The sequence below is a fragment of the Colias eurytheme genome, chromosome 7, assembly GCF_061535395.1.
Source record: "Colias eurytheme isolate Ceu_HAF_F1 chromosome 7, ilColEury1 Martin Lab GWU primary, whole genome shotgun sequence".
Lineage (NCBI taxonomy): Eukaryota > Metazoa > Arthropoda > Insecta > Lepidoptera > Pieridae > Colias > Colias eurytheme.
Genome location: NC_142986.1, coordinates 2281391 through 2303132, shown reverse-complemented (window position 1 = coordinate 2303132; position 21742 = coordinate 2281391). Strand labels below are relative to the sequence as shown.

At 34.2% G+C, this 21742-nt stretch overlaps 1 protein-coding gene across 1 annotated transcript; it reads left to right on the top strand.

Annotated features, from left to right (window-relative positions):
* The first annotated feature begins 1365 nt into the window (after nucleotides 1-1365).
* Nucleotides 1366-21518, top strand: LOC149906905 (insulin-like growth factor 1 receptor). Its single transcript, XM_090103951.1, has 8 exons — nucleotides 1366-1694; nucleotides 2830-3018; nucleotides 5428-5638; nucleotides 8246-8386; nucleotides 8569-8777; nucleotides 10104-10250; nucleotides 18989-19151; nucleotides 19545-21518. Exons 2-8 carry the CDS (start codon nucleotides 2996-2998, stop codon nucleotides 21393-21395), a joined length of 2745 nt encoding a protein of 914 aa, XP_089960077.1. The 5' UTR covers nucleotides 1366-1694; nucleotides 2830-2995; the 3' UTR covers nucleotides 21396-21518.
* The last annotated feature ends 224 nt before the right edge of the window (nucleotides 21519-21742 follow it).

Sequence of the window (21742 nt, the reverse complement as noted above, 5' to 3'; positions counted from 1 at the left end):
ATTAATAATACTCTACGTGTTGCCAAATCTTGTAGGATTATATTTCATATACGTGCCACCCTACTTAGTTATATTACCTACTTAGTTGATTCATAGGTAGGTTGTATGAACCAGAATTAGAACAAGGTCAAAGTGAAATTTTTATGTACCAGTAGGTACGTAATTGGTCTGCCCTGAATTTAGTTCAATTTACAAACTAGGAACGGCAATTAGCTCCGTATTTTCTCTTTCAGGTAGCTAAAGTTATATTTTGTAGCTAAGAGTTTTAGGATTCAATATAATGCTTAAAATATTTAAGGAACTAAATATTATAGAATAAGAAAACTAATGAATGTAATACATTTAAATAATCTTGTTTTTAATTCAAAAGAGTCTGGGTTGTTAAAAAATATCGATTAAATTGGATTCAATGTATCTACCTATAGCAGATTTTAAAGAAACAAATAGGTGCATTTGAATATAATATTATAATCAATGTTCACATTAGCAGATATTATATAAAAAGAAGGTAGAGAGGTAAACGAATTCTCGATTACGACCATTGAGATAATATTACTACGTATGGAGTAGACACCACGAACAAAATCTGTGCGCCATTTTTTTGCTCTAACTAAGTTTTAAAAATTATTATCTATTTATTTATTTTTATTTATTTATTCTTTATTGTACATTAGATTTAATCTTATTTTATAATATCTTAATGGATTTAAATGTACAAAAGGCGGCCTTATGGCTCTAAGCCATCTCTGCCAGGCAACCTTCAGGTAAAGGACAGAGCATAATATTATACCAAAGGCTAGGAAGCCAAATAACTAATAAATTTAAAATAATTAATTTGAAGAAAAAAAAAAATAATAATAATAAAATAAAAATAAAGCACAACGTCACCCATAATTTATAAATACAACATAAATTTATATATAAAAATTACTTATATTTATATTATTATATATAAATTACATATATTTATATCTAGTTAGGTACTTAACGATGAAAGTTATTCCTTTGCACTTTTCCGTATTATTTGTATTATTTGTGCAATATCGTAACACACACGAAGGCATGTTTGATGCGTTTCACTTTAAAACCATTAAAAAAATACCGCTCAACATACGTCACATGACGTATATTGAGTGGAACATAAGTGATGTAGGCGGTGTCATCTCCATATTAATATTATCTCAATGATTACGACCTATTGTTTTTTTACGTAGGTAAGTACTTGGAACATGTAGATTGAAAAAAAAGCGATATTTAAATCCCATCAACCTGTATAACATCGGTGACCTTTTTAAGGTCACGGTCCTAAATTAAGAGCCTATCGAATCTTCACGAGCATAATTAAATAATTTGCACTAACTCGATGTAACGTTAGTCTCAGTGGCACTTCTAATTCGCTCGGGCGCATTTAATAAATTCAGTGTTATTTTCCTTGTAGATAAGTCGCATTTATAATTACACTACCTAGACGTATGTCTGTCTAGAACCAATAACCTTAGACATTCATGACAAAGCTGAAAGCACCCTGTGTACGAAATTTTTCGCAATTTGGGCGCCATCTTGTTTTTATTTTTTTTTGTGTCGAAACGTCGGTAATCTTTCTCGTTTTTACTTACAACGTTTCATTCTTTTGTTCGAAATTTTAATTGCAAATTTAGCGTTATACGCAAGCATTTTGACCTGAATATAAAGGGGTAAGTAAATACCACGTATTACTTGATAAAAGCAATAAGTTTTGAAAGTTTTATGCGTCGTTATTTTGAAAGCGGCAAACTGGCTAAGTGCAGGTAGGTTTTTTTGTGCGACTTGTTCTGCCAGATTTGGATAGTTACTGACGTAAGTAGTTACATATTTATAAAGTTGTATGACTAAATAATTTCCTCTTTTAATTTCAGTATAATCATAATTAAAATTTGTTTAAGTAAATAAAAACGAACGTTGCAGCTGTATAATTACCTACCTATTTATTTTTTATTGAGAAAATTAATTCAAATTATGTGGGTAACATAATATAGACGAAAAACAAAGCGAAACATAATATTATTATTTATATAAAATAACACCATATATTATGTTTATTAGATTTTAATAATGAATCCTAATTTCACCGATCCAATTTACTTTAAATAAAAATATTGGACATAAAAATCATAAATTAAAATATTAAAATGCTCAAGTTAGATTTACTACTATCAGAATATATTGTAACGATTTTCAAGTTTTACGTTGATAGAGAGGTACCTCTCTATGCCTCAGAAGTAGGTACCTAAACAAAAGGAAAATTCTGGTTTTTAGCTTCAGTTAAGATAATAATATTATACCTATTCTTGCTGAATTGGACTAAGTGAAATTCCTATTTCCTAATGTAGATAAAATCTATACTAATGTACTTAATTCAAAATAATTTAAAAATATCATTTCCGCATTTGCGCTGCGGAATTGCACGACCTAATTCCGCCATCCCCGTTTTTCCATCGTTCGTCGAGGCGCACAGATTCTAGGCATCGCCACATGGTTGATGTTCCATGTACCCGGACAAAGCGGTTCGGATCGACATTCTTTATTCGAACCGCTAGGGACTGGAACATGCTTCCTGAATCTGTGTTCCCCGATGAGTACAATATGGAGGTCTTCAAGAGGAGAGTGAACAGGTACATTCTAGGGCAGCGCGCTCCATCTTAGGCCACATCTCAGCTTACCATCAGGCGAGATCGTGGCCAAGCGCTCCCCTATTGTACTGTAAAAAAAAAAAAAAAAAAATATCATTTAGACCTATCAATCTACTGTTAGTTATTTTCATACGTAAGGATCATATTATCTTTTATACAGGTAGTAAAGGAACAAATGTATCAAGAGTCTCAAAAACAATGTGCCTTCCGTGTGGATCTAATGTGTATTTGAAGCTGCTTCGAAGATTATTGTTCAGAAAAAGATTGAAGGCGCGGACGCAGAAAAAGTACAAAAAGTTCGGTGGTCGAGACAAGTTCAGAATAATATGGCGTCGGCAGCGGTAATTTGGTAATTATTTACTTTTTTTGTAATTATAATTACTATTAATGATGGAATAAGGTTGGTAGAAATGTAGAAATGAATGAGCGAATCAAAGATTGCGAAAGAGAGAAAGGACGACCGTTGAAAGATTAAAAAGGTACAATAAAATTCACTTTCACCTTTAATAATAATTCATTATGGAAACTTGCTAAATATTATTGATAGAATGAAGAATTTTACAAAATATGTTTGTTGTAAACCTCTTATCTTATTTATGGGCCGGGCCTATGCTATGAGCCAAAAATTGTGTCCCGCGTAAATACATTGGATAACACGCTCTGAAAAAAGAACGTTATTTATTTTATTTTGGCTAGAAATAAAAATCGTCTGTTATTACAGAATAATGTGAACTTACGTTTATCAAACGATTGTTTGATAAACGATATTTGAAAAATCAATAAGTATCTAGTCCTAATTTGATATCAAATGAATGTGACCCCTATCAACTATGGATTTAATACGTATTATTTAGTAACTTAAAATGAAATGCGAGTAACTTCTCATTGACGTTTTAACTCAACGCAGGCTGCGTGGTGCACAGTCGTTAATGTGGCTGTTAATATCAGGTGGGCACCTGCTCCTTGCTCTGCTATAAAAAAGTAAAACTAACATCAATCTTATACGACCTTATATCCTGTGCAAGTAGACTTGTAGTCGTGCAAAAAATCTATTTAATATAAGTAATTATAGGTATACCGTGGTATCAGGGCAGAAAGTAACATTTTTCCAGACCAAAATTCACGTACTAATTTCGTCAATTTCAGCGTCAAAGAAGAACAGATGCAAAACATATTCTGGCGTCAATAATTAAAGTGATATTAAGTATACCATTTAAATAGTCGTATCTACACTAATTACTAAAACAAGAATTCTATGAGAAATTATTCGCAATTGATTGCATACCTGGAGACAGAATAATCTTTGTAATCGCAATATTGTCCTCGGATGCCACACACGTTTGATGTTATGTGAAATGTGAATCATGCCAATCGCTTAGCCAATCGATTATGATAACAATATTCTAGTAGCTAGATCCAGGAACCAGTATAATATGACCCCGATATTTTATGGTAGTATGGATATTAGGGAAATCAATCTATTGGCCCTTACTGCATCTTTAAAGCTAGACACTATCGTATAGGAGCTACCAACGTTGACAAAAGAGAATTTTAGTATAGTTGGTTCTTTGATATACTGTTTCTCTTCCTATTTCGGTTAGAGTCCGGGCTGTCTGGCTGGCCGCAGTGGTTGCGTTTATTAGTGCGCATCTTATCTGCACAGGAAAATATCCGTAATTTAAAGTCATTTATTAACGCGTAATTTTTAATCTTATGCCTTTAGATAGATCCATCAGACATAATTTTTTTATTGCTAGACGTTTTTTTTGTTGTTTAATTATAAGTGCCAGACGCAATTTTTATTTCAAAATCAATAAAATTTCATCGAAATAAGTGAAATTCCATCAACATACACATTATGTTTCTCGTCACAATCCTTATCTCAATAAAGCCAGGATATGGCGAAGAAATATCTAGAAATATATTAGATCAAAAGCTAATTAGCTTTTGTGATTATTATGTACAAATATGTTTATCTGTAACCTATAAAATAAGCCGTTGAAAGTCTCGCTGAATATTATTTATTCCGAGCTCCGGTTTTGACCTTAACGGGTGAAGAAAATTCAATTTGTAGTCAATTTATGGAGCAAAGGTCTCGGGTATCAATAAGTCAATGTTTTGAATTATGTTTAACAAGAGGTTGTTTATTCTCTATACCAGTTTTTGGTGGTGTGATGGTATTAATTTAAGGCGTATGAACGACAGGAACGTATGGCACTCATATGAAATGAATATGCGTGAATAAAATTTTTCATAAATCTGTTCTTGATTACGTAATATAAGTATTATGGCATTGAACACAATAGGTTTGAAATTTTTAAGCAAAATGTTGAAGCGTATTTTATTAAGATAACAAAAATTACACCTTGTATCACAACACATTTTATACAAAATTAATTTTCTCAGAATATAAAAAACTTAATATCTTATTAATTTTAAAAATTCCGTGAAGTGTAGCTGAAAATTTTCAGAAAGGCTAACGTTGTGCACTGCTATGATGTTATTAATAAATAATCCTCGAGTACATGCTCTTAAAATGATCTAAAAATTTCGTAAAATAACACGTAATATAATATCTAAGCTTTAATAGGAATTATTTTGTTCACAAATCATCCTAAAGCGTGTGTAACGCCTTATTTATTTGACCTTTGTTATCCACAAAGAAAAGTATTGAGTAAACGCTACGTTCCTAAATATTATACAATGTTTTCATTCCTTTGATCTCTCACACAAAAGTTATTGAAGAAGGTTATTACAGGCTTACATTATGCACACTCATTGGATCCAGCGCTTCTTTTAACGGACCATACGAATACCATGGATATTGTACAGATATGTTCATAAATAGACTAAGCTTGCTACACAAACTGCAGAACTGTACTATAATACTTGGAAACTTGAAAATGACGTTATTGGAGAGGACGAATAGGAGCCATTTTAGGAATGTCAGCTTCCCAAACTTGAAGGAGGTTAGTAATTTTCTTATTTTCTTTGATATACGTAAAAGGTTAGATATTAGCAGCAGAGTTAATTTTAATACAAGTTATGTAATAAAAATATAATGGTAAAATTGCAGTATGGCATTGATTCTTTTCTGACTGACCAGTTGGCTTGGTTGGTAGTGGCCCTGCTTTCCAAGCCAGAGGTCGTGGGTTCGATTCCCATCCGGGGCAAATATTTGTATGTTTGCTCTGTGTCTAGGTGTTAATTATTATCTATATAAGTATTTTATCAGCCATCTGGCTTCCATAACACAAGCGAAAGCTTAGTATGGGATCAGATCGTGCCATGTGTGAAAATTGTCCTGAAAATATTTATTCTATATCGTAGAGATCTCGAGGGAGGAGTGCCGTGATCAGAAGGTACCTAAAGTAAAATTTGCAATAAAATGAAAATCCATTTAAATTAAATATTGTTGTAGTATACTTTATTTTGATATTGTGTTTGATGTGAGTGATATAAGAGAAGTTTAATTTAGTGAATATGATTAAAGGTAACCTAGATCGCTCGAAAATGTTTCAATTATCATCATTGGTGTAAGATTTTTGGATTTACATGGGTCCTAATAATAATAGTTTTGTTTACTTAAATACTGTACTTTATACTCGATATTTTTTTTAATTAGTATCTTAAGGAAATAAAATGTGACACGGAAATCTTATAGATAAATTAATCTACTCATACGTAAAACTCACATTTATTTTACGGCCCTTACCTTACTTTAATTAATTGATTTATTCGATGAATGTCGTTCTATTAGAAAAATTCTTGTATATTATATACGTAATTTATTACAATATTATGTTTACGTAAGTTATTTATAAAATGTATTAGCACAAATGCTATTGAAATGAAGCCAATCAGTACATATTGTTTGACACTAATTTTCAATGTGTTATTATCTTTTTTCCTCGTGCTTTTTTCCTATACTCATAATTTTGTATGAATTATATAATTTTGCCCCAATTTCAAGGATATTTACCAGGCAAGTTCCTCAAGTAATTCTGTTAGCATTATTGCTAGTACACTAAATGAATAAATTTCAATAAGAGTTCCATTGTAGGAATATATTGCGGTAAAGTATATTGTCGGTATTATTACTCGTGAGGTCGAAGATACGAGTATGGTAGGGAAGATGAATATTGTGGTAGATTTTAGTAATAAAATTGCACGCGTAGGTAACCAAACGTACGTATTACGCAACGTATTAATTTTAATACACTATGAATCGTACAACATTTGATACTCCTAAATTGAGAGATATATTCGGAAATGTTCTTGATTCTCAACAAAAAGAGAAGTTAGTACTAAATGTACACTTTCATTAAATAAAAACAAATAGTTCGAAAAAATATTTTTCAAAGCCACGAACGAATTTATTGAAGTTTCCCTTCCAATAGTTGAGCATTTTATTAAAAACGTACATGGAAATATTAAGACAGCTATAGGAAATTGTTATTTTAGGGATTAATCCGAAAATAAAACCGTTTGATCCCGATACGGGAACTTTCACCGATAAAAGGTGAACGATTTATCAAAGCTGAAGCGTTTAAATCGTTGATCCATTTAGTTTTATAAATCGTTTCCAATTCAAACGGAATGTGCATTGGAAATTCTAGTGAAGTTAAGTTTCTAGCGTCTAGGTTTCCTGATAGGTTTATTGTCGGATTTGAGCGGTGAATCGAAATACTTAGGGCTCAATGAATTGGAATTCGGTAGAAATTTGAAGTGTAATGTACGTGTACACTGTACGTGTTTGTACATATCCAGAACTAATAAATTCGCATTAGTTATGAGGATTTTCTTGCACAATGGCGGCGATGCTAAGAAAACTTCACGTAGTTTACCGTATCTGGGTCAACTGATTTTACCACATTCTCCCTTAATGGTACGAGTTTATAGTTCAATAGTGGAAGTTTAGATTCGACATCAATGGCGCCAGAAATGCCATGAATAGCTATGAGCTCAATAGTTACTAATTTTTATATTTTAGATGATTCACTTCAATGACTGTTAAAACTGGAGACTTAATTCAAGTATCGTTACGAGAGAGGGTATATACGTTTGTGTGGTAGTTGTATGTGCGACTTGCGAGCAATTATTTTGATTTATTACGTCCCCTTGTTTGTTACATTCAAAACAATGCGATGAAGAGCTCTCTCATTAGAAAATATAGCACTAGAAATTATTAATTAGCGCTGGTAATGCTTAAATGGAAACAAACGTATCTAACGTCTATTTCTTGTTAGCAATGGAGGAAGTTTTATATACCATGTGAATGTTTTATTCAATGAGCCGAGATCGTCGAGTCGGAGTTACATTTTTCCTTTTCCTTTTTTCTGAAGAGTGACAAAATATGTGTAAATGGATTGTAATATTTTAGCGATACTCGCCAACTATTTTGTAAGGTTTTAGCAATAGTCTGCCAAAAATATATTTACCCTTCGAATTTACATTGATTGGGTTTTGAGTTTATGTCAGGTGCAAACCTCGCTTTCAAAATCTTATTGAATACTTTATTATAGTAATCCATAATGCTACTCATGATATTTTCTGACTGGTATACGCATTTACAGGTCACAGGATTCGTAGTGATGTACAGAGTTTTTGGTTTGGAGTCTGTGGGAGAACTGTTTCCAAATCTCATGAGGATACGAGGCAACACGCTCATAACTGACTACGCGCTTATCATTAATGATATGCCCAAACTGAGAGAGGTAATATAAACAATTAACTAGATAACATTGTATAGCTATCCTATTGATTGGAAAACACACTGAAATTACTTTTTCTGATTTCGTAATACATTTTTTGCAAAACGAGATTTTATTCGGCTGCTCTCTCTGTGATACTAAGACAATGTTTTTAAAGGAATTCTTTAATATCTTTCTATTTCCAGATAGGTCTATCAAATCTACTCAAAATCGACAGAGGTGGAGTAATCATCTGGACTGGTCCGTTGACATGTTACGTAGATTCTGTCAACTGGGGCGTTATAGCACCAAACGCAAGGCATGTACTCAGTGCCATGGACCCGTATAATAGCTGCAAGACCATACCTTGTACGTGCTCTACTAATGCTTCTACGAACTATTGCTGGAATAACAGGTAATTTAGTATTGCAGATCCGTCCTTTAAAAAAAAATTAAATAAATAATTAATAGCCAGTTTCACAATGGCACATCATTTACAATTTTAATTTATTTTATTAGTTCATCCAAATCCAAATCCAAACAGTGTTGAAAGTCTTTATCAGTAAGTTGTGATTTGGCACTAGAAGTTTTAAAATAATAATTTACCAGCCATGAGCATAGGTTAGTTCAGTTATAATTTCATCTCTTTTCTTGAATTGATTAGAAAACTGTAAGTCGTGTATACGACAACAAAATTTAGCGCATTGGTTAATGAACCAGATTATTATGCCTTAGAAAAGGTGCGTTCGATCTACACGCCTGGAAAACAGGTGATGTATACCTAATATTATGAATGAATGAATGAATGAAAAATTCTTTATTGCACACACATACAGGATTACAACAGAAGAGCGATAAAAGTTTATCTTATTTATAAGATATTATGTTTTCGGAGTAAAAATAACTTATGAACAAAAAAATATATTTGCGAGGATATCAGTTTAGTCTATTTATCTTAATACACGTCTTGCTTAGCTTGTGACTAGAGAGCCTTGTGTGGAAAGTTTCAAAGTTAATTTTATTCTGACAAAAAATTATTTCCATCTTGTTTACCTTTTTGCATCTTTAAACATGCCATCTAGCTAGGATTTAGTAGTTTACTACAAAATAAAAGAAATATATTTACTTTCTCGGAGTTAAGGTAATCCATTAAAGCATTAATATTTATATTAGTAAGGATAATGTTGATAAGAGGCCGACCGAAGTAGAATGCTCAAGGGAAGCCCTTTTATCGTTGCACGTCGTTTGTCAAAATGGAGCCCTTATCACTTATTCTGCTGAATAAATTCAAGGATTAGGAACGTATAATATTTGACAATAGTAACTAAGGCAGAAAATTTTATCGATTTATTGATGATAAGTTTCTCCTTTTTTAATTATGTAAAGAAACAAAAGTTTCCGTGATCATTGACAGCTGTTTCACTAGTTTAAAATATATAAACACGATTATGATATTACAGGCTCCCCTATATTATTGAAATAATCCTATAAAATAAATAATAAATTTTATTATAATAATGTAATCAGCGCGTGGAAATTTATTCTTAGATAATAAAATAACATTTTTCATTTTCCAAATTCCAATACCACACTACATCGTCTCATCATCTTTTAGGAGCGTTTCTGAATCCTTTGATCCATTATATTTTCATTCAATTATTTGTCTACTGCACAACACACAGTATCATGAAACACAAGCCATACTTCAAACATAGATAAAGACATTCCCACCCGTTAACAGGAAATGTCAGCGTTTCCTCGAAGGACCCGAGGCGGAGCAGTGTAGCCCTGAATGTATCGGTTGCCGCAGAACCGACGCAAAGAATTGTTCCTTATGTCGATATTTCACATACAAAGGGATGTGTGTGCCAACGTGCCCGGATGGAACGTGAGTATTAATGTGTTTGTGTGTATGGTGTGACGACTCGTGATTTGTGTTCATGTAATATGTAATTGTCGCCTGTAAGAGGGTTATACAGGGTGTCCCAAAAAGTAGTGATATACTGAAGCTGGGAGGTAGAGGACTTAGAGGGCTATCCGAATCACCCCCATTTATGTTATGCGATTTTTCGTACTTTCGGAGTTATGACGTTTTTTTCAATTTTTCATCTATCGCCGAGTACGATGAGATTTTTATTTATGGTGACGTGAATTATTGCGCTAGATGCTTGATTTTTTTTGTGTGCTAAGCTGAAAGATAGGCCAATTCAGTATGGTAACATTTACTATCGTTAGATCTTCGAATAGAATAAAAAAAAGAATTAAATGCCAAGAAAGATAAAATTACCCAGTATGTTCATAACTTCAAGGGCTCATAAAAAAATAAAATCACATAAAAAAGGTTTTCCATTTGGCTTTTAAAAACTTGCTCTATCGATCAGACAGCTACCCTAAAAATTTCATTTTATTATTCAGAAGGCTTCAATCGAAAAATTGAAATCTAAATGTGGTAAGTGCAAAATTTTTATTAACATGATGATCATTAAAACCAATAAATAGGTGTTTAATTACCAGAATTTTTTTAAAATAGCCCCGCCGTTGCTCAATGCAAGTGCGACATCACCGTAAAAAGTTGTCTTTTAAATGTCTGAATGCTCTTTTATCATTTTTAATGGTTTCTTCTGCTACTATGAATTTCCGGGTTATTTCGTCCAAATTGTGGCAGTCTCTCGTCTTTGTAGTATCCCCACAGAAAAAAATCAATAGGGTTTATGTCCGGAGACCGTGGAGGCCAGGCTAAAGGGCAAAAATACCCTGAAAGATGGATTGGTCGTTGCAGCCTGCGCATGCGCCGGTGACGCCTGCTTTAAAGCCTGGCCTCCACGGTCCCTCGACCTAAACCCCATTGATTTGTTTCAATGGGGATACTAAAAAGACCTCGGCTACTTGAGAGAATGCCACAATTTGGACGAAATAACCCGGAAATTCATAGTATCAGAAGAAACCATTAGAAATGATAAAAGAGCATTTAGACATTAAAAAGACAACTTTTTACGGTGATTTCGCACTTGCATTGAGCAACAGCGGGGCTATTTTAAAAAAATTCTGGTAATTTAACACCTATTTATTGGTTTTAATGATCATCATGTTAATAAAAATTTTGCACTTACAACATTTAGATTTCAATTTTTCGATTGAAGCCTTCTGAATAATAAAATGAAATTTTTAGAGTAGCTACCTGATCGATAGAGCAAGTTTTTAAAAGCCAAATGGAAAACCTTTTTTATGTGATTTTATTTTTTTATGGGCTCTTGAAGTTATGAACATACTGGGTAATTTTATCTTTCTCGGCATTTAATTCTTTTTTTTATTCCATTCGAAGATCTAACGATAGTAAATGTTACCATACTGAATTGGCCTATCTTTCAGCTTAGCACACAAAAAAAATCAAGCATCTAGCGCAATAATTCACGTCACCATAAATAAAAATCGCATCGTACTCGGCGATAGATGAAAAATTGTAAAAAATGTAATAACTCCGAAAATACGAAAAATCGCATAACACACATGGGGGTGATTCGGATAGCCCTCTTGGTCCTCTACCTCCCAGCTTCCGTTCATCACTACTTTTTGGGACACCCTGTATAGGTTGGTTAATATGTTCGCAGCAATGCAAATGGTACGTGCTATAAGCCATAGGTTCTCATTGATTGTCTAATATTCTAGTGTATGGTAATTCAATAGCAAACCTAAATAGAAGTCGGTAACCATACAAAAGTGACTTTTAGGTCTTGCCTTGTGAATGCGTAATTAATATAATTTACAGCACAATCTAATTATAATAACCGACTGCAAAAAAGGAGGACGTTCTCAATTCGGCCGAAATAGTTGATTATTTACTTATTTCTAAAATTAATCCCATTCCGTATAAACTAAAGTTACAGTATCGCATATAATACATATAATCCTGAACATGTAAAACAAGTAACAAGAGAGATTTATTTTTGGTAAAAAGTTTATTTTAGGATACAATAAACATTTTAGCAAAAACAAATCTCTCCTATGTTAACTTAATTTGGCTTAACAATATTGGATGTCAGCGGCCGCAACTAGGTTAGTCCCGTATTACTTTGATCTCCAGGCTTTCAATGTTCCTATTTTTAACCATTTACTAAAAATATTTTAAAACAGGACTAAAATATTTATAAAATAAAAGCTTAATGGGATTGAATGATGTTCAATTGTGTAATTGTAGAAATTTTAATTGAAATACTAAAAACCTTCTCAATACGGTCATAATTCATGAATGTCATCCAATAAATCGCTTAAATCGAAACCGTTACTTGACTAAGGAAAAAATAAAACATGATCACGTACACCGAAAACAAGCAATTCTAAGTACCTCATTTAGAATCGATACAGAGCCATTATTCAGGATTTCACTTGGATATCGGATGTCGAATTCGAGGGAATTACGAATTTAGCTACAGATATAACGTCTCCGTTCAAAAACAAAGTATTTTAATTTGTTTTGCTTGTGTTTTGTTTGGATCGTTTTATCGCTCTCTGTTAATATTTGTTGTGAACGTTTTATTGGGAAATTATAAGATGTTTCGTTTAACATTTTTTTTAACTTCGAGTAAATACTAATTTGTGGTTGTTTAAATTCAATGTATTTCATTTTGAGTTTTAGATTTAAACATGTTTTAATTTTGGAGTTGCGTTTTTGATCTCACCGAAGGTGGACGTGTACAGTTCTTGCAAAAAATCAGTGACTCACCCATCCAACTCTAACCGCAACATCACAACTACCTGGCAAGTCGTCACTATTACTTATCTTTTAATCTTATTCACCGACGCATACTGTCATTTAACATGAATAACAACTGCGCCGCTTGTAACAAGTCACTAAAAACAACCTTTATTAAATGCTGCAAATGCGAACTTTCATACCATCCCATATGTGTTAATGTATCGAAAATATCTGAAGAAATTAAACAGCATTGGGCATGTCCTTCGTGCTTATGCAAGGAACCGAAGCGAGACAATACAAACACGCCGGTGCGCAATAATAATTTAAGTGACGAGCGCGACAACGTGACCATCCGTCCCAGCGGCCGCCGACCGATTGCTTCGTCGCAGAGCCCGTCGAATGAATCATCTGTCTTGTTATCGCTCGCAAACGATATTAAACTCCTTCGCTCGGACATGAGTGAATTAAAAGAACATATGAAAGCCGTTACTGATCATCTTTCCAATTGTAGCACTCGCCTCGACGACTACGAGACTCGAATTAAAATTCTAGAATGCCATAGCAATGAAATAATTAATTTAAACAAAACTATATCGAGTCTCCGTGAACAACTGGAGTCACAAAACCAAACATCGTTAAGAAACGAAATCGAGATCTCCGGCGTCAATGAATTCCCCAACGAAAGCCCGCTTCACATAGTTAAATTATTTGCCCGCAAAATAGGAGTTTCTTTGGAGGACAACGACATCGATTATTCTACAAGGGTGGGGCCCCGGCGGCGCTCGCCTAAGGATACCAGTGATACACCGCCGAGGCATCTCGTCGTCCGATTTCTGCGCCGGCTAAAACGCGACGAATTCCTCAAAGCAGCAAAAAGTAGACATGCACTATCGTCATCCGATATTGAAGTCCCTGGTGCGCCAAAGACACTGTACGTGAATGAACGGCTTACTAGTTCAAATCGCCAGTTATTTCGTATCGCAAAGCTTCGCTCAAAAGAACATGGGTATAAATACTGCTGGACAAAGAACGGCTCTATACTTCTGCGAAAACAAGAAGGAAATCCATCAATCCTCATTCGGACCATGCAAGACCTGGAATCGGCGCTCGGTTCCCCGACCTCCGAAAACCAATAACTGCAACTATGGAGCGTTCCAAGGCAACACCATAAAATTCCTCAAAATTCTTAATTATTATTATATAATAACAGCTAGCACTCCTAATTTGCATAAAACTTATGTTTTAATTAATTATCGCATGAATCTTCTTGTATTATTGTTACGTCATACCTTTAAAAGCACGCAGACACGCATCATATATCACACACAACACACTAACCACAACTCTCTATTTTACACAAATACCCAACTCACAAACACTCTTTATCGATATTGTTATCTAAGTAATACCTTCAAATTCACGCAGACACACATTCTATATTACACACTATACACACACTACAACTATTTACTTTATACATATTATACTCAACTCACAAACACTCTTAATCAATATTGTTACATAATATGCACTACCTTTAAGATCACGCAGACACACATCCTATTTTACACACTACACACAAACCATAACAACTTATTTTATACCAGTACTGAATTCTCAAAAAATCTTTATCAACATCTGCATCGTTACAAAGACATCCCAAAAACTAATTTTTCGTGTGCAAGAATTATTCATATACTTTTCTGCATTCCATCTTTTCTCGCACGTTGGCATTCCACAGCACTTCATATAAAGCAACTCCACATCGTTATACTTTCATTCGTTTTAATTCACATCTATGGCTGTAGTTAATATTATTGAAGATTTAGATAAATACTTACAGGTGGAATGCTTTACTTTTGAAAACACAGAAGATTGCAGAAAAAAGCTTTCCAACACACGACTTAACTTCAAATTATTAACGCTCAATGTAAGAAGTTATCAACGCAACTTTGATGATTTTGCAGTTACTTTAGTAAACCTCAACCTTAATTTTGACATTATCGTTCTAACCGAATGTTGGCTTTCTGATGGTACAATACTAGATGTTTTACCTGGATATACTGTAGCTAGGACAATTACACAGAACAACAAAAATGGCGGGATAATTATCTATCTGCGAGACATCTACACCAAGACCATTTTACAATCGAACATAACTGACTCCGATAGTCTCCTCATTCAAATTAACACAAATACCGTTATACTAGGGCTATATCGTTCTCCTTCTTACTCAAACATAGACAGGTTCTTATTCTCTCTAGACGAAAACTTGCGTATATTAAGCAGATACCAAACAGTAATGGTTGCAGGGGATATTAATATCGACATATGCAATCCGGCTCATAACAAACGAAACGACTACCTGAATGTCATGGCATCGCATGGGCTTGTTCCGGTAATAAACGCTCCGACTAGAGAGAATGCGTGCTTGGATCACATATTTATTAAATCACCCTTTGGGCAATCTGGTGCTGTATACAAAAGCTCTATAACAGACCACGACATCGCTATTGCTGCAACTACAATCAATCATAAAGAGAGCTCTACTCCTCGTATCCGATGGAAATTTTTTATCGACGACACAGCGGTTACTAATGACGTCAGTAATTTAACGTGGTCAAACGTACTTTCATGCAGCTATCTTAATACAGCAGTCACTATATTCACAACTTTAATACTAAACATCATTGATAAACACTCAAAAAAAGTTCACATAAGTCGTAATAAACTAAACATTAAACCCTGGATAACTCCGAATCTTATCAAATGCATAAAACGTAGAGATAAACTGCACAGTCTCACCAAAAAACATCCCTATGATGAAAATATGCGTCTCACTTACAAGAAATACAGAAATGTTTGTAACAAGCTTCTATTCACACTAAAGTCCGAGTACTATAGCAAGCAAATAGAGGACACCAAGCATAACCCAAAAAAACTCTGGAATACACTTAAATCTATCATACATCCTTCCGCACACAAAAATGACCCGATAAAACTAGCTAATGACACACACAACAACACACTAAATTCACTCAATCACTATTTCACGACAGTTGGCAAAAATCTCTCTAATACAATCTTAAACAGGCTCTCTGCAACAGAACAAACACTCACAAACAATCACTCACTGGCCACCCCGTCGATAAACTCTTTTTTCTTCCTCCCTACTGATGAATCCGAAGTCGACAAGTATCTCTCACAGATTAAATCTGATAGCTCGCCTGGACCTGACGGCATTACGGCACGTTTATTGAAAAAAATAAGGCCTTTTATTGCTAAACCTCTTTCCCACATATTTAACCTGAGTTTAAGTTCAGGCTCATTCCCTGATTGCTGGAAAATTGCAGCCGTAACCCCCATCCATAAAGGGGGGCCAGTCGACATCCCTGAAAACTTCAGACCCATCGCGCTATTAAACATTTTATCGAAACTTCTTGAGAAGATAGTTAACAGAAGACTACTTAACTACCTAGATAAACAAAATCTTATTAGTGACAGGCAATTCGGATTCAGAAAGGGTAAATCGACGGAAGACGCTGCCATGCTGCTAATTAACTCAGTGGCCTCGCATATACAAAATGGCGAACAAGCTTTGGCGGTATTCATCGACCTAGCCAAAGCGTTCGATACCATATCGCCGAGTCTGCTCATAAAAAAGTTAGAATCAGTCGGAATAAGGGGCCTTGCGCTTGACTGGTTCTCTAGCTATTTGACTAACCGCAAACAATATGTAAAAATAGACGGGATAGCGAGTGAGGTCTTACCAATTAAATTTGGCGTACCGCAGGGCAGCATACTCGGTCCTACCTTATTTACCCTGTACATAAACGAAATAGTAAACTTACCCCTAAATAGTGCTCAAATAATATCCTACGCAGACGACACAGCCATTATATTCCATTCTAATGGATGGGATGAGGTGTACAAACTCGCAGAATCTGGACTCCAAACTTTAGCTAAAGCTCTCGATAGAAATCTCCTAACTTTAAATATAAAAAAAACTAAATTAATTGCTTTTTCCAAAACACAGGCATCGAAACCAAATCAAAATCTCCAAGTTAAATTTCATACGTGCAATAATCCTGAATTAAACAACTGCGACCAAAACTGTACTATAGTGGAACGTGTAAAAACTATAAGATATCTCGGAATTATACTGGACGAAAACTTATCATTCAAATCTCACATTGAAACATTGTCTTCGCGAACTAGAAAACTCATTTATGTAATGAAAAAACTGCGAGATTGTACTACTCTTCCAATCCTCACCTCCGTATTTCACGCGCTCTGTCAATCTATTCTGCAATATGGCATATCTGTTTGGGGGGGTGCAGGAATAACTAACTTTATCACTGTGGAGAGAGCGCAAAGAGCCGTCATAAAGGTGATGCTGAGAAAACCCTTCCGCTTCCCAACAGCTGACCTGTATAGCGAGTTCGCAGTCCTAAGGGTCAGGCAGCTCTTCGTTCTCAAGGCTGTGTTAACTACTCACAGAACCTTAAAAATAAGAAAGGACTTTAAAAAACTCACCTCAAGGCGTACATTCTCACTGCCATGTCCTCGTGCATCCTCCCTTTTAGCTAAACGATGTCCAAAATTTTTGTTTCCTCGGATATACAATAGTGTCAACAAACATTGTAACATAACACTACTATCGAACTACACATGCAAGAAGGTCATAAAGAAATGGTTACATACGCTGTCTTTTGAAGAAACCGAACAATTACTTAAAGGACCACTGAGCTGACACACACTATAACAATATGCCTTCACTCACAAACAATGACACACACACACAAACACGCACTCACTCACGCACACACACACGTGAACACACACACACACACACGTAAACACACACACACTATCACGAACACGCGTGCTGCAAACCGCAAAATAATGTACTTTGTTTTTCTTTTATTTTTTTATTAATTGTATTAACTTCCATTACATTAGATTATTTACCTACTTGTTAACTTTCTACTGTCCATAACATATGTATATAACCAAGAAGCGCAACTCAGGGTCCCAAGACACAAGTATTTCACTTAGTTTGGGTCCCACTGTCGTACATTAATTGTAAATCATATAATGGACAAATAAATTTATTTCATTTCATTTCATTTCATTTCATTTCATTTCATTTCATTTCATTTATTTCAATTAGGTTTTAAGACCTGAGCATGATGTGAAGATCTTCAGAAATTTTGGGTGCCGAAAGTATCTAACTATGTACATTGTTGTTATCAAGTTACATTGTATCCAACAGTAGGTAGTAGTAAATGAAAAAAAGTAGTGTGTCTAGTAGTGATATCACATTAGCACATTATAAAGATACGCCAGTGCATGCAAAGTAGGTAGCCATTAACAAAAAATAGGTACTTACAATATTTCTTTTTTGGAGTTTATTCTGTCACAGATTGTTTTCAAACCTACATTTTACCTATTTTATATTATAAAAATACTGCTAATAAGTTAAGCAGCAGTTAATTTCATAGCCGTAAAGTTTGAAGTCGGTTCGTTACGTTGTTAAAAAGTTTCCTCGTTACCTTTCATTTTTATTTTTATGCATTTAGTTCTAGGTGTATAGTTGTATTGGCGTTTATAAGAAATAGTACCTTTTTTCAATTTATATTAGAAATAAATCATCAGCCAAGCATTCAGGAACTATAATTTAATAACTAATCGATTTGTCCTATTTTTTACTTAACTAAAATTATGTATTGTAACTATATCCAATCTTCCAGGTTACTGGTATGAGTCTATGAGACAATTTATATAAATTAAAATCATAAAAAAATAAGGACAAAATTACAAAATTATTGTCCCCTCTCAATTATCTTCAATACACTGAGTAGTTAATCAGTTTATTCGTGCAAAAAATTAAGACCAGCCTGGACAAAAGTTAATTATAACGTTCATTTCAGGATTGTCCTAACAGACAGTAATTACTGTGTGACAATAGATGAATGTAGACATTTGGACCGCTGGCCGTGGAACAATACATGTGTTTCCGATTGTCCAGAAAACTACGTCAGATTTACTAATTCGGGATTGGTGACCTGCGAACCATGTGACAACTGCCATAAGGTAATTATACTAACGGTATTAACACATCCCTAGTAAACACACTCAAATCTTGCGGTATATTTTCATTATTTTCAAGGAATATTTTATTTATGTGGCCAAAAGATCAAATGCTTTTACCTAATGGTTACCGACACTGAGTTTTGGAATCTTTTTGCACGTCTTTGATGTTTTAATTCATTTTAGAATATGAAAGGACCACGTTTGAATCGTTGTTATACCAATATTATGTTTGATCATTGTGCGAATAATGGTATGGTTGTTAAAATTTCTCAGAGTATTGTAGAGTAGAGTATTGATTTATAAATATTCCGTCCTCAAATATTCCGTCTTGTAAAATCTTTAGGAAATATTCTTAACATCTTCTTTATAGTCTAAAAATAACTTTCTTTCCAGACTTGTTACAACTTAACGGTACAGACTTTAGCGTCGATCCAAGCAGCTGCTAAATGCGTCTTCGTAAAAGGCTCTTTAACTATTCACATAAGAGCTTTACCAGAGGCGATGAACGAGCTCAGATATTATTTGAGGAGCATCCAAGAAGTATCGGACTATATAGAGATACGGGGCTCGATTGTTGTAACGTCTTTAGAGTTCCTTCCATCTTTAAAGCGTATTCGTGGAGATAATCTGTATAACGATAAATATAGTTTGGTAGTTCACGATATGCAAAATCTGCAAACTTTATTTCTTCCAAATGTAACAGAAAATTTAAAAGTAGATAAAGGTACCATGTCGTTTTATAGAAATCAGATGCTCTGTATGAATCAAATTGAAAAACTTATCCATGCGTTTCCCAAAACGCCTAGTTTATTGGACATACCTCAAGGATTAAACGGTTATAGTGGTAGTTGTGATGAGGTTTCTCTAAATTTGACAATAAAAGTAAAAAATGAAACTGCTGCCTTAGCCAAATTTTACCCACAGGCTGGAGCAAATGTTCACTATACAATTTTATACGTAAAAGTTCCTCATGGCTTACACAGTATAGCCGTCCCTGAAGCATGTAGTGAGTCAGACTGGAATGCTGTCAGTATACATACACCAGTTGATTATGTAGTGGAATTGGAATTGACATCACTTGATCCAGCCACAACATATGCTATTTGTATTGAAAAATACGACCCCACACACCGACACTTGGCAAGGAGTTCGGTAGAGAAATTTACAACATCAGTAGGAAAACCTAAATCACCTTTTATTATTGAATTAGCCGCTTCATCTTCTGACGTCGTCGTCATCCGATGGGTAGATCATTTAGACTATCTTCCATACATTGTTAGATATGAATTAGATGTAATGTTGATTGATATACACAATGCTGACGTTAATTCACTAGATCATTGCTCAAATAATATTTACGATTGGGAAGAAGATTATTCAGTACACGCCAGAGTGATGAGACCTCCAAATAATTATGATAAGAGCTGTGAATCTATGTGTGGGATGTTATCAATGGTTACTATTGGTGCGATGGTAGATGAATATTTTGATGTGTGTCATATACTTCGTGATTGCGACTTTGAAAGCGAGAGACCAATGAACACCTCAGTGGGCTCGTATGTTAAGAGTTTAGCTTTAAATTTAAATGGCACAAGAAAAGATTTCCAAATAGGAGGATTGGCGCCGTACAGGGATTATCGTTTTCATTTGAGAGCGTGTACGAAGAATAAGTGCAGCCAATCTGCCCGGAGCGTTGTTAAAACTTTGAAGTCGATGAATGCTGATATTCCCACGATCACATTTCTCAGTGCAAATGAACTCGGCTATGTTTCTGTAAAATGGAACCCACCTAGTGCTATAAATGGTATAGTATTGTCTTACACAGTTGAAGTTTCCCCAGCGATTAAATTTAATGATTATAGTTCTCTCCTTCCACATGCCGTCTGCGTTCCTGGAAACATAACAAGTTTGATAATTAAGTCGCAAATTGCTAATAAATATATTGTGCGACTGTGCACTAAAACTCTCGCAAATAGTTACTCGTGTGATGAAAAGAAGAAAGTAGTTGTACAAACGTTAGTCACGGTGACCTGGTGGCTATCAGGCGTTTTGTTCGGAATCTTAATAAATGTGTTTTCTTTTATAATTGGTTGGCGATGGAAAGCCAGAACTAATGTAACAGATGATGTTCCACTGGTGGATGCCACGTCTATGTATCGTAATGAAAGTGAACCGCCTGCTATTATGATGTCAGACTTTGCACCCATTTATAGTATACCCCTAAGAGAGACTCGATTTGATTAAAGTGATGTGTACCAAATGGTATTTAATAATAAGATAATTCAATTATGATAAGAATTAGGTTAAGGATTGCAATGATAATGATGTAATTACTAGTCTTAACTGTCGATATTAAATAAATTGACTGTATTTATATACCAGTATTTTTTATTCACACAAATCAATATATATGAATAAAGGTAAGTATACTATGGTTTAAGCATGAAAAATAAACTTAATTGACTCTCTTTTTAATTTTTTAATTTTTAATACTTCACCCGTTAAATAACTTGATTTGCTCATTCAGTTATTTAGCACATGAAAATAAAACTGTATAAAGCGACTGTAACTAAATAATGTAGAAAAAAATA

Bases quoted from the DNA above. Each gene is read 5' to 3' on its own strand.
- LOC149906905 (XM_090103951.1), top strand. From the start codon at position 2,996: ATGGCGTCGGCAGCGGTAATTTG. The intron at 3,019-5,427 runs GTAATTATTTAC...AGGTTATTACAG, and splicing joins GCGTCGGCAGCGGTAATTTG to GCTTACATTATGCACACTCA. The intron at 19,152-19,544 runs GTAATTATACTA...CTTTCTTTCCAG, and splicing joins CATGTGACAACTGCCATAAG to ACTTGTTACAACTTAACGGT.